Genomic DNA, 16,581 nt, shown 5'->3' with positions numbered 1-16,581 from the left:
ATCCATGAATTACAGTCATATTTTTTTGTTTTTTTTTGTTTTTTGTTTTTTTTTGTTTTTTTTTGTTTTTTTTTTTTTTTTTTTTTATTTATTTATTAATTACATCGAGCGATCTGCAGTTTTAATATGCGCGCGTACGTAACCTTCTTACAGTTAATACATGTGGCAGAAGATATGTACAAAGTATATTAGACTCGTAACTAAACTTACGCATACTTATTCGAAAAAATTGTCCTTACTTAAATATAATACAAATTGAAAAAGAATAACTACGAGAGAAGTACGATCGGTGCGATATCGATCACGAAGCACAGCCCATCTCTATTTTCTACATGGTATTTCTCATGGCTCCAGAAAAAAAATAATTGAAATAGATAAATCGTAATCCAATCTGTTCAAAATATCGTATTGTAAATAACTTCGTCCTCTGTGCTGATAATTGAATCGATCTGATCATTAATTATTATCGAATTGATATATCTATTCTTGCGGATTGGATTTTGTTCTTCCAACGGAGCGTCATTACCCTTTACGATAATCTTAATGCTAGCCATGACGTGACTTCCAGGACAGTTTTGTATCTGGACAGTCGTGTTATTGTCGCATATCTCGGCGTAAATCTCATCGGTTTTGGGCTTCGTCAGTTGTGGAACTGGCGGAAGAGGTGTCAGGCTGTCACGGACGCGAGAATAATTCGGTTGAAGTTCGATGTTCGTTGGTGGAACCTCTAAGACACTGGTCGATACCGATCTTTGTACAGGTTGTTTAGAAGAGTCCGCGCGACTCTGTCGAGAGGTAGTTTCTGGCTCCAAACTGGAGTAGCGTTCCTGAGACTTCATAGCGACTTCGGGTCTAACAGCGAATGTGAACGACGCTGATTTCTTAGCGGGATTTCTGTTACGACCACCTTGAGCAAGCTTAGAGATCCTCTCTAGAAAACCATTTCCAGAATTCTGCCTCGTCCGGCTTCTTTCCCTAACAGTAGTCTTTTTCAGTTGCTCCAGGCCTTCCCTCAAACTCTGAAGTATCGGTCTTGTTTCCGGCTTCGGCTTGATCTTCTTCAAATGCATCTCCTTTAAGTTCTCCGTGCTTGGATGTAATTTCAAAGGTGCCACTCGTGGTTCCGTTGCACGATCTCCGACTGCTCGGCTAAAGTGGAAGAACCAGTTAAGGCACGTTCGAACATGCATTCGCGAACGCTTTGCATCTTTCGAATGCGTACCGTCCTACGTGACATCGACGTATATGTCGCATTACTTTGAACGTGTCTTTTGCATTTATGCTAAAGAACTTGCGCGTTCCATCGTGTATCTTATATACGAAGAGAAATGGTAAGTTAGAATCGTATAACAGACTTTAATGTTTTATAAAGAGAAGTTTTCTTTTTTAGAAATCATTGAATCTATAAGGGAATCATTTACTATTACCAACGGATTGGAATGTCCATTAGAAAAGAGATAATGTATTTTACCTGCACGCTGCAAGGAGTCTTTGCATCTTCGGTGATGCCAACAATCTTGCTTCTGATGGATAACCTAATCGTGCTCTTCTTACTCTAGGTGCACCATTACCAGATACTACTAATTCCAGCATTTCTGGATTATGGACCGGCCTTTCTGGAACTATACATCCTAAAACGATAGGACCACGCGTCGAAGATTCCAGTTGCATCAAACCACCGTATTCTCTTGGTAATGGAACCGGCAGTGGACCTGCTATCAGTCGTACCTATTAAAATAAAAATATTCTCTAAATTTGAAGAAAATTCAAATTGCAACTCAACAAACAAAAAACTAAATATTATAATTTAATAATTAGAAGAGACGAAAACGTAACGTACTCTTAAAGGTAAAGGCCTTTTCGCAAGATGATGAACTTTATAAAGCACTGCATCACTTCCAGTATCCGTACTTCCGTTCTGACATATCGCGTAAAATTCACCCCTCGCTGAGAGTGGTGCAAACACTTCTCGTCCGTGAGGATCCAAACATTGCGCGTATTGATCTCTCTCCGATGATCCTCCGGAGATACCAAAAGTAACCGAGGTACATTTTCTCGTATCTTGAAAAACGGCTATCAGTCGCAGTATCTCACCGGCCCGTATCGTGGTTTTTGTGTAGTGAGCACGAAGATTCCCATTTTCTAAAACAAAATAATAAAGAAAGGAATCTATAGATTTCTTTGAACCTTAGAAATGAATTGTTCATTTTAATAAGATAAAAATGATAAAATTTCTAATAGATAGATATTTTTTCATTTGTTATAAAGAGAAGAGAGACAAAGAGAAAAGAAAGAGAGATAGAAGGAAGAACATTTTTAAAATTTCTAACGAAAGAAATATTTTAAAATTTGATATAGAAGAAAAATTCTGAAAATTCTAGTAAAAAAATGAATTACCCATTTTCGAGTGCGTAAGTGTATATGCTCTTAATGGCGCCGCCAAAAGGAAAGCTGGCACACCGGCTCGTACCAATGATTCCATCCTTCTGTAGACTCGTGCACTACCTGTTGTGTTATTGCCAGATATCACAGAAAACCATCCTACGAAAAACACAAAAAGAAAAATTATATTATTTATATATAAAAAAAAAACTTTGGTAAAAGAGCTTCTTATCTCGTTAGAATTTTGCCGACAAAGGGGTTCTATTCCACGAAAAAAATATTTGTTTATTTCTACGAAAAGGATAGGTTATTCGTGTTATAAGAGGAAGTATTTTCTTAAATTCGTCGTAGAGGATCATAAAAACAGCGGCATTTTGTCGAACTCCAAAGAGAAACGATTTGAGTAGTGCGAGTCAGTAAATACAGAGAGAAAAAGAAAGAGAAAAAGAGAGAGAGAGAGAGAGAGAGAGAGAAAGAAAGAAGAGGAAGAAGATTCGAGAGACACAGTAGTCTGTTCTCGAATGGGTTGGCTGATCGAAGGTCGGCTGGTTCTTTTCGTTGTCGTTAATTGATTTAAGAATGCCGGCCTGATGGGCGAATGCACGTGTGCACGCGCGTGCGTGCTCTTCGTTCAACGCGGTCTTTAAGAAACACGATTCTCCTCATCCTTATCCTCAACCTCTACTTCTACCTCTTTCTTGCATGCCGCCTCTTCTCCTTCCTTTCTTCCTTCCTTCCTTTCTTTAGAAACGTTCTTTCCTACGAACTTCTTTTCTGTTTCTTTTTTTATGTCGAAATCAAAGAGAATATTTCGTATAGAATTTTTCGCCTTTGTCTTCTCCCTACAATTATTTTTATTTTCATTTTTATTTGGACTTTTATTTAAGAATTTCGAAGAATTTTCATTAAACTTTACGAACGAACGAATTACAGAAATAGAAAGATCCGATGAAATCGAAATTGTTTCTATATATCCAATAATTTTTTTTCTTTTTCTTATTTAATAATTTTTCTTGTAGAATAATTCATTTGCATATCTGAGATCAGTAAAGAATGGATTAAGCGAAACAACGGATGGTTATAACTTGAATTGTATTAAATTATATAAAAGATAAGGATGTTAGAGAAACAACGTTCGCACGAAACGAAGATAACATTCTAAAGTAATAGAAAGAAGGGGAGACGATCGGTCCGGAAAAGAAAATGTAAAGAGTAGGCACTCTTGCACAACGGCCTTCCTTTACTTTCCATTTCTATGCATTCTGTGTATTCGACATAGTTAACGCGGCTGTTTAAAGCGCCTTTCTGCTCGTAATTACCAAGATCGTAGCATCCGCTTGGAAAAAAAAATATACAGAAAAATAAAGTTTAGCTGAGATGAAGGCGGTGGAACGTTGCGAGATTTTATATTCTCTTCGTCTTCTCTCATTTTCTTTAGTTTATTACGCTTGACAAGGTAGCACATAGTTATGCATGAATAATTAAAGAGAAAAATTTTGCAATGACGTTTAATTGAAGATCAATTTCAAGATTATTTCTTCCCATTAATTATTTATCTCCTAATCGTTTTATTCCCTTAATTAGTTTCACAGCAAATTAATCTCATTTAACTAACAAATTTGTGATTTATCAATCGATCGATGTATCTTTTGTCTTTGATTCTAGTTTCATATATAGATATCTAATTGGCTTGAGTGAAATATAAAACACAAATATATATATATATTATACCACACACACATGCACATATATATAAGAAAGTATATATAGAAAGAAATGTTCAGGCGACATAGACGTAGACATAGACCAATACTTGGCGACCCCTAGTCGTACGAGTATTATAGCGTCGTAAACGTAACCCGTTACCAAACGGAACACGTTGTAAAAGGTATTCATAGACACGCATCAGAATTTAACGTTCGGCACGGGAGATCAACATTAGATAGGTTTCGTGACAAACGTACTTGTGTACATCCATGGTGACTATAAACATGCGTTTAGAATTAAAAAAAAAAAGAAAAAGAAAAGAAAAGAAAAAAGAATAAGAGAAAAACAGTATCAAAGGGATACTATACTATCCTCTTTCTTTTTTTTTTCCTTTTTATATTCTTTTTTCCATCTGTGATCTTATCGAATCGTCGTTTTAAACCTATCTCGTGAAAGCAGATGTTCCTCAATCTTTATTTTATTCCCCGTCACGTTCTAACTCGGTATTTTTAAGGAATCAATCCTAATTCAGATTTGTCCATAACCAACTAAAGGACGGTATTCGGGGATGAACATTTTCTTTCAATGAAAAGGGACAATAGACCCTACGAGCCAGCAGGCTGTTGCCTCAATAGAAAAATAGATATTATCTTGGTTTAGGTCGTCGAACTCTCAAAATTCTAAACGCAACTTTTAGAAAGGGAAAGAACCTTTTTCTCGAGCATACCTTCCTATTTTCTTCTTTTTTTCATTAACATATCAATCGAACTCGCCGTTAGATTGATGAGACTTATATATTTAGGATTAAGCATTTGAAAAGACATTTAAAACGACTGACTTCGTTGTTAATAATACATGAAGTTTTACGTTAAAGTAGTAATGGGAAAAGCGTAAGTACATACGAAGGAGTTACCCATCCGCTACTATCCGCATAATTTCTCTGTATCCGGTTTCGAAGAGTTATAGCTACGTCATAATGACTTTTATTTAAAATCAAGACTCAGGACGAGTCGAGGACTCGTTTGGCACACGACGTTCTCGTTGCACATAAAACCGTCTAAGAAGGAAATAGTAGTCGAGGGAATAATAACGATATATCGAATGTGGATATAAAAGCGCGGAACGCGGGAGACAAGATTTTACGAAGGGAATCTTCTTTAAGACCGTATAATCGCGTTCACGCTGATAAAGTGAAGAGTCATTAGAACGTATAATTTATTAGTAGAAACACAAATTAGCATGTGCATCGGAACATCCTTCAAAACAACTCGTTTTCAAGACCGTCCGAGATTACAGAGATACCAAAAGGTTCAACAAAAATCTGTCTGTTTCTTTTCTTGTTTTCTTTTTTGGGTTCTTTTTTTTTTTTTTCTTTCATAATCACGGTTCATAAATCTTGTTCGAGTAGTGTTGTCGGCTCTTCAATGAAAAGTTCTTGCTGTATTACAAAGTCGAAATGGTACCGAACGATCGGTTATACGATTAACTCGTAAACCGTTCCATAAAATTTTAGGAGGCATCATTTTAAATGGCACGTGTAAAAAAAAATAAAAAAAAAAGATGAAAAAAGGAAGAAATGAATAAAAAAAAGGAAAAGGTAGAGAGAGAGAAAGAGAGAGAGAGAGAGAGAGAGAGAGCTCGTTCGAGTTATACGCAAAAGAGTAGATTCAATCGTGACTCGATCGAAAGTCTGGGCATTGACCTATCTCGTGGCATTCGACGGTGCTTTTACACGCCTAATAAATTACTGTAAACTGGAGCCCGAAGTCGTTTGCAAGGGTTTTCGCGAATGGTGGTTAAGCGAGAGCTGGTGATTTGTGCGATATCGTGCATCCTCACTATCGGTCCTTGGAATCGGGATCCTCGTGCTGAATCTTCCCTAGTAAATTTATCCTGGTTGAAGGTTCAAGTTCCTCTTGAAGTGGATTCCGTTTCTCGCTGTACTACCGATTTCAAGAACGCATAGAAGACTAAGATACCTATATATGTATATATATATAGTTCTCTCTTTTTCTACCTTTTTCATTTCCTATTTCCATTTCTTTTTCTCTTTATGAAATTAGAAACGGAAATCCTTCGTTTTCAGGTAGATCGTATAATTCCATTATGCTTTCTTTCATCTTTAAATTTAAAAGATCTTAGCAAATTGGCTATTATTATCCTTTTTACCACCTATAATTATATCTGATGGTTTTTTCTTTTTTTATTTTTTACTTTTTAATTTGTTTTCCAATCCATCGTAGGAGACACTCGACAAACGGAACAAACCGTTTAATGTTTCCTCAATCTCAGTATACGTATCTCGTTCTACTTTAGCTATTTTGATTCGAGGAGAGATGGCAATAATGTTCTTCTTATCCCACGAAACGATGTCTTCATTTGCTCCTTCCCAGCATCGTTTTACCGTTTTCCTTCTCTCTCTTTCTCTCTGTCTCTCTCTCTCTCTCTCTTTCTCTTTCTCTTTCTCTTCGTGGATCGAGAAGATAAAAATAGAGGATAAAAGACGGGCTTGCTTTTCTTGCGAGCTTTTTACACGCGAACGTAAGCTGATTACGATGATATATAGCGAGCACGAAGAGAAGAGTATACGCCTCTAATGCTGCTTCTCTCACAGCAGCTTTATATTCCTCTCTCTTTCTCTCTCTCTCTCTTTCTCTCTCTCTTTCTCTCTCTCTTTCTCTCTTCGTCTTTCTTCTTCTTCTTCTTCTTTTTCGTCTTCTTCGTCTTCTTCCTCCTCCTCTTCGTCTTCTTTCGTGGAAGAGAATCACGAGCCGAGTAGTGGTACCCCTTTTTGCCGTGGCCTTCTCTCTTTCCACATCGGCGAGAAAATTACGAACGATACGAAAGGCGACGGCGCATTGACGATACGAAAGACGTCTCGCTAATTCCTTCGACGTTAACGACGTCGTTTCGATCCTGCTATAACGTCTTAACTCTTCGTGAGATCTCGAGGAAGGGAAGAACAAGATCGTCGTTTAACATTGATGTTGCTCGACGGAGTGAGAAATTCTTTTCTATTTTTCTTTTCCTCTTTCCTTTTTTCGTTTTTCTTTTTTTTTTATTTTTTATTTTCTTTTTATTATCATTCTTTTTTTCTTTTATAAAGAAAGAAAAGCCAGACAGTTATAGGAAAATGAGTTCATTCAGGCAATAAACAAACAAGCCTTAAAATAGGTCAATGGAATAACGACGAAGGAAACTATATGCGATGCCTTCGTGCTCTTTCACGATCACGAATCGAATCGCGAATTTCACACACGTGCGTCAAACTAATCGAATTAGCTGTGTGACGAAAGTCAAGCGGCCTCGAAACGAAAGCGCGTTGCACGCGTTGAAATTCCAACGATGACGCAGAAGGGAAACTTGTAGTTGAATCGGTTTAGTCAGAAATCCGCATTGGGAGCGCAACTGGACTTCGAAACACGGCGCGTTCCGTTTACACGAGACCACCTGAGAATTTGCACTCTCGATCTTTCCATCGTTCGAATAGAATCGTTCGACGACGAACTAGCGTTGTTGAGTCCGAGATGTTTATCCTAGGAAGGATATTGGAAGGGTTCGAATCGATTGAAAGAAAAAAGAAATCAAAAAATCTTTTTGTTATTGCACTTGAACGAAAAAGAAAGAAAAAAAATATATATATAGATATGTATATACACATAGGTATGTATAATACTCATGTGTACATAGAGACATACGTGGGCACAAAGGGTAGAGAGAAAAATGATTTCGCTTTGTGTCCTGGATTCATCGTGAATAATGCTCCCTTTCCATCCGCGTGTCCGCGAATTCGTGGGCGTTAAATAACGTTTCCTTGCTGCGATTTACTGTTACTACTCTCGCGATATAGATACATACTACATACTACATACTACATAAGCCTGCGTTACATTGCCACGTAGCAAATACAAAGTTATGAGCGAGTTGTAAAGCTCGCCGCGGTCACCACGCATGTTGTTACACAATTTGCCTGGGATCAATTGGAGCGAGAAGACGAGGTATCGCGTGCCATCAATTTCACAGTTTACTCCTTGCACCTCTATAAAAGAGGAATATAAAGAAAGAAATTCTTTTTAGGATGAATCAGAACGTTGACCTTCCAAATATGATATGTCTATAATGATAAGAAAAACTTACCTGGATAACCTTCAGGAATGACAATTTCTGGTCCTACTTTAACGTCATGTCGATATCGATGTATCAGTAAGGTAGCAGTGACTCGAAGAGATCTCTGTTGTTGTTTGTAAAGGAGGACAGGCCTGCCGCTGGTACCCTCAAGCCTGACGACCCTTGGTAGTGAAAATCGATCTAGGAACTCTCGAAGCGGCATATATCCACCAGTGGAGCCGGAACTACCCTCGGCCGTCGCCTCGCGAGAACTCGGCAGACTCTTCGGTAACGAGGGCATTTCCTCGCTGGACATTGTCGAGAACTCACCGTTCGACGACATACTTCCTTATATTTTTCTTTGTTTTTATTCTTCTTTTTCTTATTCCTTTCTACTTTTTTCTCTTCCTATTCCTTTTTCTCTTACTTTCTTAATCTAGCCGATCACAAGGACGACACAACTCCTTCTCTTTTTTCCTCTGTCTTTTTCTCTAAAACACCTCTCCAACATATCACGATCGAGTCTCCTCTCTTTTTTTTTTCTTTTCTATTGGAACGATTGAAAAGCTCGAGGACCGTACGAGAAAGGAAACACATGAGGAAGAAGAAGCATTGTGCCCGATCTCTCGGGCGATTCGTCATTTGATTTTCGCACCGGTCGGATGACCGTACCGTTCCCTGTCTTTAAAAGCATTTCGAATCTCTGCACCTTCTCGCCGATTCATTACCACCACCTTGACAGGAGCGCGGCTGCGCGTTTACCGGTTAATAACAGGTTCGGTTCTCTCCCCTCTTACTCTCTCTATACCCCTTTCTCTCTCTCTCTCTCTCTCTCTTTCTTTCTCTGGCACTTTCTTCGATTATGTCACTCGACGTCTTCGTACCCTGCCATTCACTATCACTTTTAACGTGTTGTCTTCCCTTCTTTTTTTATTACCTATCTATTTATTATCTAATATTTCGATTCTTCTTCGTATTTCCCTCTTGAATTTTTATCGATAAAGACAAAATTCATTCACTGCACGCTAAACTGTTACCAAGCTGCAACAGTACGTAGTGAAATCGAGGTTTACGATTTTGCATTCGTAGTACGTAGAGACGTTCGATTTGGCACGTTCTAGATACTCGCGGATAGTTTTTGAAACGCTTCCGAAAGAAGAATACACTCGCGAGTCTGGACTTTTTTCAATTGATCGATCGAGATCGATTCAAACGGCGGGAAAAGATTCAATAGGATTCCGATGCACGATCGAGATCGATCTATCGAGCATACTGCGTTTCTTCCTTCATTGTTTCTTTCTTTTCTCTTTTCTCTCGCTTTTTCTTTTTCTTTCTCTCTATATGTATCTCTTTCCTTTCTTTTCTTTTTGTTTTTCTCTCTTTTGCACGCCGGTTATCTCCCGCGGTTCGATCCCCGTCGCGTTTAACGATTTACCGGTGCATCTCTGCTTTCTCACGTGCTACGTAAGATACATATCCCTCTTTCTCCTTCCCTCTTGCGTTCTCCAAGTTTTATCGCTTTGCGTTCTCTCGCAGGCCATGGGGAGCCCTTCAAATGCCTCGATATCTCGCTCCGTTCTCTCGCATACCAAAGCGATCGATCGGAGTAGCAGTAACAGCAACAGTAACAGCAACAGCAACAGTAACAGCAACAGCAATAGTAATAGTAACAGCAGCAGCGACAGCAGCAGCAACGATAGCGGCAGCGGCAGCGGCAGCGGCAACAGCAGTAGCAGCAGCAGTTTTCTTATCGCGTGATTTTAAATCGCACCAGAGAGATCGTGATCTAAACGAACGAATTTTTCTAGCATTCTATTTAAAACAACGAACGATCTAGATTTTTCCACTTGGAGTGAAGTTCTGGAATGTTCATCTTTCAGAGGTTTGAATAATATGTCGAATGTTTTTATAGGACCGTTTCTCTTCTCTCATATTTATTTTATAAGAGAATAAATATGGAGTTTCGAAGGCTCGTCGGGGAGCACATTAATCAAAATTATTCACGACTTCTTTTTAATAGATTTTATTTAAATGCTTTTCAGATACTCAACGTACGATGTACGAACGAAGAGATGAGCTTTCGTGTACTTGATCCAGGAGAAGATCCGATCGGAGCGGCGGACGCGAAGTCACTGACGCCTCGCACAAAGTGAGCCGAGCGTAAGAGGCCTGCTGACACTACACATAGAAAGAAGAAACACGTAGGCTGGTAGTGTGTGTTGTATCTCGTGGACCTACAACCACGTTGTATCTCAGCACCACCACCATCATCATTACCAACACCACCACCACTATCACCATCACCACCACCACCATCACCATCACCACCACCACCACTTCCTCTACTATCTCACACGTCACACTATGCTACCAGCCTGTACTCGGCCGAACAGTCTTTGGCAAACTTTGCTTCAAGTCGTCGTTCTCGTTGTCCTCGTCGTTCTCCTTCTCGTTGTTGTCGTTGTCGTTGTTGCTCAATAGAATACGTTGTACTACTATACCTCTTCCAACCTCACGCGCGAGACGTGGGTTTATTCAATAGAAGGATCCTTCTACCATTATGCTCGAGAAGCTGTTACCCGCAGAAGCGAACCGCCCTTAATAGTTCCTCCATATAATATTCTCTTGGAGCGTAATCGAGCGGAATGGAGCTTCCTCCGGACGTACGCGTGTCCCTTTCTGTTAAATTACTTCGTGAAGAACTATATTCCCTATCTTATTTTTTTACGAATGAATCTACGATCTCGTTTCTACGAAACTATCGTCTTATCAGTTGTTTGTAAATAGATAATGTAATCCGTAGATAATAAATTTTATAAAATTTAACTAATTCATAATATTTGCTTTCATAATAAGTTAATGATTATATCGTCATCGACGCTGTGTCTCGATACGTGTTATCTTTAGTTAATATATATATATACATATATATATATACACATACACACACATATACGTAAAGTATTGCTAGATTTTATTGCTTCATCGATATAATGCAATATCGAGTTGTCGCGTTACGCGCAAGCGATCACTCGTTGCACTCGATGAACGATGGAAATCTTGACTACGTCAAGTCAAGGAAAAAAAGAAAAACAGGACATTGTGCAACACAGATAATGAGCAATATCCTATTATCGAGCATATCATCGCAAGAACGAATAATCGCTTTTTGATTTAAAATATTTGCTAATTTAATTGATTTGTTTTACGACTATATAAGTAAATATTATAAATTTTCATGCTTTACAATTATCTATCCTTTGATTTCATTTTCACGATCATTCCTATTTTTATTTTTTCTTGGAAGGTCGATGTTTTATTTAAAGAACAACTCGTTTATTCGAAGTTACTTCTATCCTCAAACGATTTCAATTCGATTCGATATATCGATTCGACGATGTGAAAAACTGTAAAATATTTAATGACGGTGAAGTTACGAGGATGAAAAGAGAACCTCGACGATACTTGAGAAAGATATCGCAGGAGTAGTGAAAGAAAAGAAATTCTGAGAGAGAGAGAGAGTGAGAGAGAGAGAGAAAGAGAGAGAGAGAGGTATGTGAAATGTGAAGTTTATTAATATGTCGGTAGCAATGTCTCGGTCCATTTAATTCTATATTTACCACGGATGCGTTTAGTAAAGACCATACAAGAGATAGGAACTAATCTCGGTAAAAGATCAGTCAAAGCGAGCGGCCTGTAAGAGACGATGTTAGTTGCAGGAGAAGGAGGAAGAGAAGGATAGAAGAAGGTGGGGGTGGAAGGATGTTATCACGATCGTAACAATTTTCCCACGGTGTTGTTAGAAGGATCGTTGGAAAAGAGTCTCGAGTATATATAAAGGTAGCCTTGCAAGGACAAGGACACCATTTTCGATGTAAGAGGCGCAAACAATTATTATTACCAGGTAAGTCAGGGTGTGGTACGGAATCTTCTCTCTCCATTCTCTCTATCTTTCTAGAGAAGACAACGACGACGAGGACGAGGACAAATATGACGACGAAACAAAGGGTTCCGCGAGCGTAATCGCGGGAACGCACGACATAATTTATGAGAATGAAGTACGAGTGAACGTAGCGGAGAACGTGCTTCGTACGTCGAAGTAACTTTCTTGAATTACATGGAACAACAGTGGTGCGTTCACTGAACAAGAGTATGTGCACGCTCTCCGTCTACTCGTTAAACTTTAATATAGTTTCTTTCCAATTTCCGATTTTGAAAGATAACGAAACGTGATCCGTCGGAAGGATAAGGAGGAATTCGATTCAACTTTTCTCTCGCGTGGATCTTCATACGTGGAGATAGTAGTGGTGGTGATAGTAGTGGTGGTGGAAAGGGAGGATAATTACAGCGCAAAACGAGCGATAATTTTATGACGCTCGTTCGAGAGTCGCAAGATTCGCGAGATAAAATCCCGGGCAGAGAATCGAAAGTGGAAGCTTATCGAGTGCGCTGCTCACCCAGCGATCCTAATCACTTGGAAAAGTGCGAAGATGGTGCTCGTAAATCCCGTTGGCATACCAGTTTGTTTCTCGGGGCCGTTCAGTTGGAGAGCCTCTCTCTCTTCCTCTTTCACTGCGAAACTATTCTCTCTGCTCGAGCGACCTAAGGGTGGAAGGAAAAGAGAAGGGTCCAATTGGAAGAGAGGAATTCGTATCTAAGCTCTCTCTCTCTCTTTCTCTCTCTCTCTCTCTCTCTCTCTCTCTCGCTCTCTCTCTCTCTCTCTCTCTCTCTACGGCGGCTGGTGGTGTACCTGGAATTCCATCAGCTCGGCATAGCTCGGTCATCGTCTGCTTACCGAGAACCTTATAGATTTAATTAGACCTTGCGCGAGGTCATATCGATTTCTCTCTTCTTGGATCTTCCCCGAGGAAGCAGCAAAAGAAAGGGAGAGGATAAAGAAAAGAAAAAGAACCGTTTGAATCGCAGCCTTTGAGATCGGCTCACACTAGCCATTCGATTCCTTTTTGAAATTGTACGGGCTTAAACCTCCTTCCCCTTGCTTCTTCTTTTTTTTATTCTTCTTCTTCTTCCTTCTTCTTTTCATTCTCTATCTTTTCTTTAGTTTCACCTTGAAAAGTGCAGCAGATGCAATATGTCTAACGAATCTGTAGCGAAATAGATCGAATGTTTTAAGAGTCATGTTCAGGTGTCTACCGACTACTTAAGACAATAAGAATAATATACGTGCAAATGAAGTTAAGTAAGGCAATATCAAAGTCAAAGGAGATGGCAGATGCTGTACAACACCCGGAGAAGCTTTCTTTCTCCTCTCTTCTATTTTCTCTTTTCTTTTTCTATCTCTTTCTTTTCTTTTTTTTTCTTTCATGGAGCAGTATCTCTTATTAGTAGCACAACGAAGAACGTAGACGAGTATACTCCACGAGAGAGGAAGGCCTCTTTACTGAGGTCCTTGCTTTTTCTCGTAGAAGTATCTATAAACCTTTCGCGATCTTCGAGCAAATTTTGAAAATCATAATAGCCTCTGTTATTCTTCATTGTACTGCTTTTTTATTGGACGATTTATAAATACGTTGTAACTTCAAAATATTTCATATAAATTTTGTCAAAATTATATTTTCTATCGTAAGACTTTAGGATGGATTTGTGTGTTTGCTCGTAGCCATCGCTAGCCACGAACCTTTCTTACCTGCAGTTGTAATTGCAAGGTACTTGGCATTTTTATCGTCGCCACCGCCACTTGAACCGAAATCTTTTTCTTTCTCTCTGTCTCTTTCTCTCTTTCTTTCATTCGTTCTTTCTTTTTGTTTTCTTTCTTTCTTTCTTTCTTTCTTTCTTTCTTTCTCTTTCATTCTCCCCTCATCTTATTGTTGTCTGTTCTCATCTTTATGGTGGAATAAGAAGATAGGAGAGAAAGAGAAAGAGAGAGAAAGAAACTTTTAAAGAATTCCAAGTGGATATGGACAAAGGGCAGTATGCCTGAGGTCACGAAGAGTCGCGCATTTTTCATAAGGTCCAAGCGTCGACTAGTTGCCTCTGTCTTGAGAAAATCTTTATTTCCCTCTTTTCTTTTATTCGTTTTTTCACTAAGAATTTTTTCTTTCTTCTTCTGTTTTTTTTTTTTTTTTTTTTAATTTCGTTCTATCGAAACAATTTAAGAATTTGATCGGTGATTCTTTCCAAAGGGGAGATTGGTTATCATACAGAAAAAACAAAAGAGTATGAATGTCGTAGTTAATATATCGACGCGAGAATTTCCAACGATCGTATCGAATCCACTCGATGCGAATTATATCGCGCGAACGAAGAGATGTCGTTAAGGTGTAAGACTTATAAAGTACTCTCTATGTAAATTTTTATGCAAATGATAGGAGAGAACAGTATGACTGTTCAAGATACGAAGGCTTCTCGAGATAAGAACTGGCACGGTAGCAGGAACGCGTTATCGTACGAGTATGTCGCGTAAACGACCAGCTATGTAATTTTGTAGTTACACCCACTCGTGAAGAACGATTATTGGTGTTTCTTTTTTCTGCAAAGAGAGAAGAGAGAGAGAGAGAGAGAGAAAATTGTAATGAAAGTTTTATAGTAGGACAAAATCATTCCGACGACCACATTCAATTAAATAAATCGAAGAATTTCATGACAATGTCTATCTTTGATTTTTAATTTTTATTTTCTTTTTATTAATAACATTTATATACGATAATTTTTCAAGGATAAGGAATAATTCCTTTCACTTGTTCACCGATCTGTAAATTGTATTAATTTCACACCGTTTTTATACCAATTAATACGATCTATCTTTTTCTTACAAGCTACTTAGAATATGGCATAAGAAAGAAATGAAAGCGTGCGGTCATTCTACCCGTTTTAAATCGACCAACGACTTCCTGACTATTAAGCGTACCATACTTATTAAGAGAGATGACATTGGAATGCATGCCATCGTTCGGTATATTAAATTAGCATGAAATCATGGAAACGCAGGACGGACCATGCCAATTCTGGCTTTCGCATTGGCACGTTTTGACACTTTGTCTTCAAGTAAATTAACATTCGACTGCCATCCATGACTTCTTTCTCCTCTCTTTCTCTCTCTCTCTCTCTCTCTCGCCCTCTCTTTCTCTCTCCTTTCTCTCTTCTACATTTTTCTTATTCCTTTTATCGTATAACGTTTGCACTCGAATCCTTTACATATCTCATTGTTCCTTCATCTCATGTTAAAAAAAATAAAAAGGAGATGTTATTGTTCGAAGTGTTTCGTAAGGACTTGACGAAGATCAGTTGTGAAGGGAAAGATAGAAGGTGTAAAAGCAGCAGCTTTCTTTACGACATGGGATAATAATCAGAACCGCAAAATTCTCTCGCCTCTCGCGAAAACGGTGTTTGTTCAAGCCGTTGCAACGATGTAAAACCTTAATCGTGCAAACCGGAATGAGCTTTGAGTCTTCGAGGAACCGCAATTTTTTTCATTTCTCAAGTTATTACTAAGAGAACGTTTGGACCGGGTACATTTAACGAGGACCATAAATATCGATCCTGGAATTCGTTCGCGTTCGAATACTTATGCGTTATAGGAAGTTATTGTTATATTCGGAAAGTCATTGACTCTGACAAAGACACGGAATTACGTAAGACAGTAAAAAGCTTTTTTAATTGTTGTTTCTTTATATATTATATGATACTGTACAATAATTGCAAGGAAGTATTTGATATAATATCTTCGAGTTCAAAGTTAATATAATTGTTATAAATTAAATCCACTTTTTAGTTGGAACGATTTAATTAGAGGAACAACTTTCATTATTTTTTAATAAGCTAAGAGAAACGAGAGAAAGAGAGAAAGAGAGAGAAACAACATCTTTCGCGTTTCTTCATATCGATTTTACACTAATTAACGAAATCGCCTGCTGTCGCCTTAGTAATTATGGAATGTCTATTAAGGAAAGAATTAAAATTGCTACAACGTCCAATTCGTGCACGCATTGAGCTTGCTTCGACGATTTGATAACGGTATATGTGTCTCCTTTTCCTTTTTATCCTTACCTTTTGATGACTGTAATGTTTAAGAATCATTCAATATATACGAGTTTTATATCGCTTAGTCATGAACCTTGCTTACCTGCAGATGTTTTTGCAAGGTATTTGGCATCTTTATCATTAAAATGATCAAAAGATCGAAAATTCTTATTTTAAATATATTTTTTAAAAAGATTATGTATTTAAAATCCACTTCCTCGCATAATCATCGATATATTTTCTTGATAACACTTGTTAATTTTTATTATTACCAAGTGGAATTACTATGTTATCTATATATCTATAATATATACCTATCATTGAATATTTTAGTAATAATTAATTATTACTAGTAAATATTCTTGTAATAATTAAATATTCCTTGTAAATGTTTTTATTTATACT

The 16,581-nt window shown here is 38.1% G+C and overlaps 1 protein-coding gene across 1 annotated transcript; it reads right to left on the bottom strand.

Annotated features, from left to right (window-relative positions):
• Positions 1-87: 87 nt before the first annotated feature.
• LOC118439714 (uncharacterized) lies at positions 88-10,902 on the bottom strand. The gene is made up of 5 exons (XM_035861691.2): positions 8,227-10,902; positions 2,398-2,541; positions 1,841-2,142; positions 1,472-1,728; positions 88-1,149 (listed from the first exon to the last, which is right to left on the bottom strand). The coding sequence occupies exons 1-5, from the start codon at positions 8,537-8,539 to the stop codon at positions 396-398; spliced, it is 1,770 nt and encodes a 589-aa protein (XP_035717584.2). The 5' UTR covers positions 8,540-10,902; the 3' UTR covers positions 88-395.
• Positions 10,903-16,581: the final 5,679 nt, after the last annotated feature.

Source organism: Vespa mandarinia, chromosome 2, assembly GCF_050613455.1.
Source record: "Vespa mandarinia isolate Hongniang chromosome 2, ASM5061345v1, whole genome shotgun sequence".
NCBI lineage: Eukaryota > Metazoa > Arthropoda > Insecta > Hymenoptera > Vespidae > Vespa > Vespa mandarinia.
The sequence above is the reverse complement of the archived record's forward strand: the minus strand, read 5'-3'. Positions and strand labels throughout refer to the sequence as shown.

Excerpts from the sequence above, each read along its gene's own strand:
- LOC118439714 (XM_035861691.2), bottom strand. The coding sequence starts at position 8,539 with ATGTCGTCGAACGGTGAGTTCTCGACAATGTCCAGCGAGGAAATGCCC. Across the intron at positions 2,143-2,397 it reads ACTTACGCACTCGAAAATGG|AAAATGGGAATCTTCGTGCT; the intron begins GTAATTCATTTT and ends ATTTTGTTTTAG. Across the intron at positions 1,150-1,471 it reads AGACTCCTTGCAGCGTGCAG|CCGAGCAGTCGGAGATCGTG; the intron begins GTAAAATACATT and ends CTTCCACTTTAG.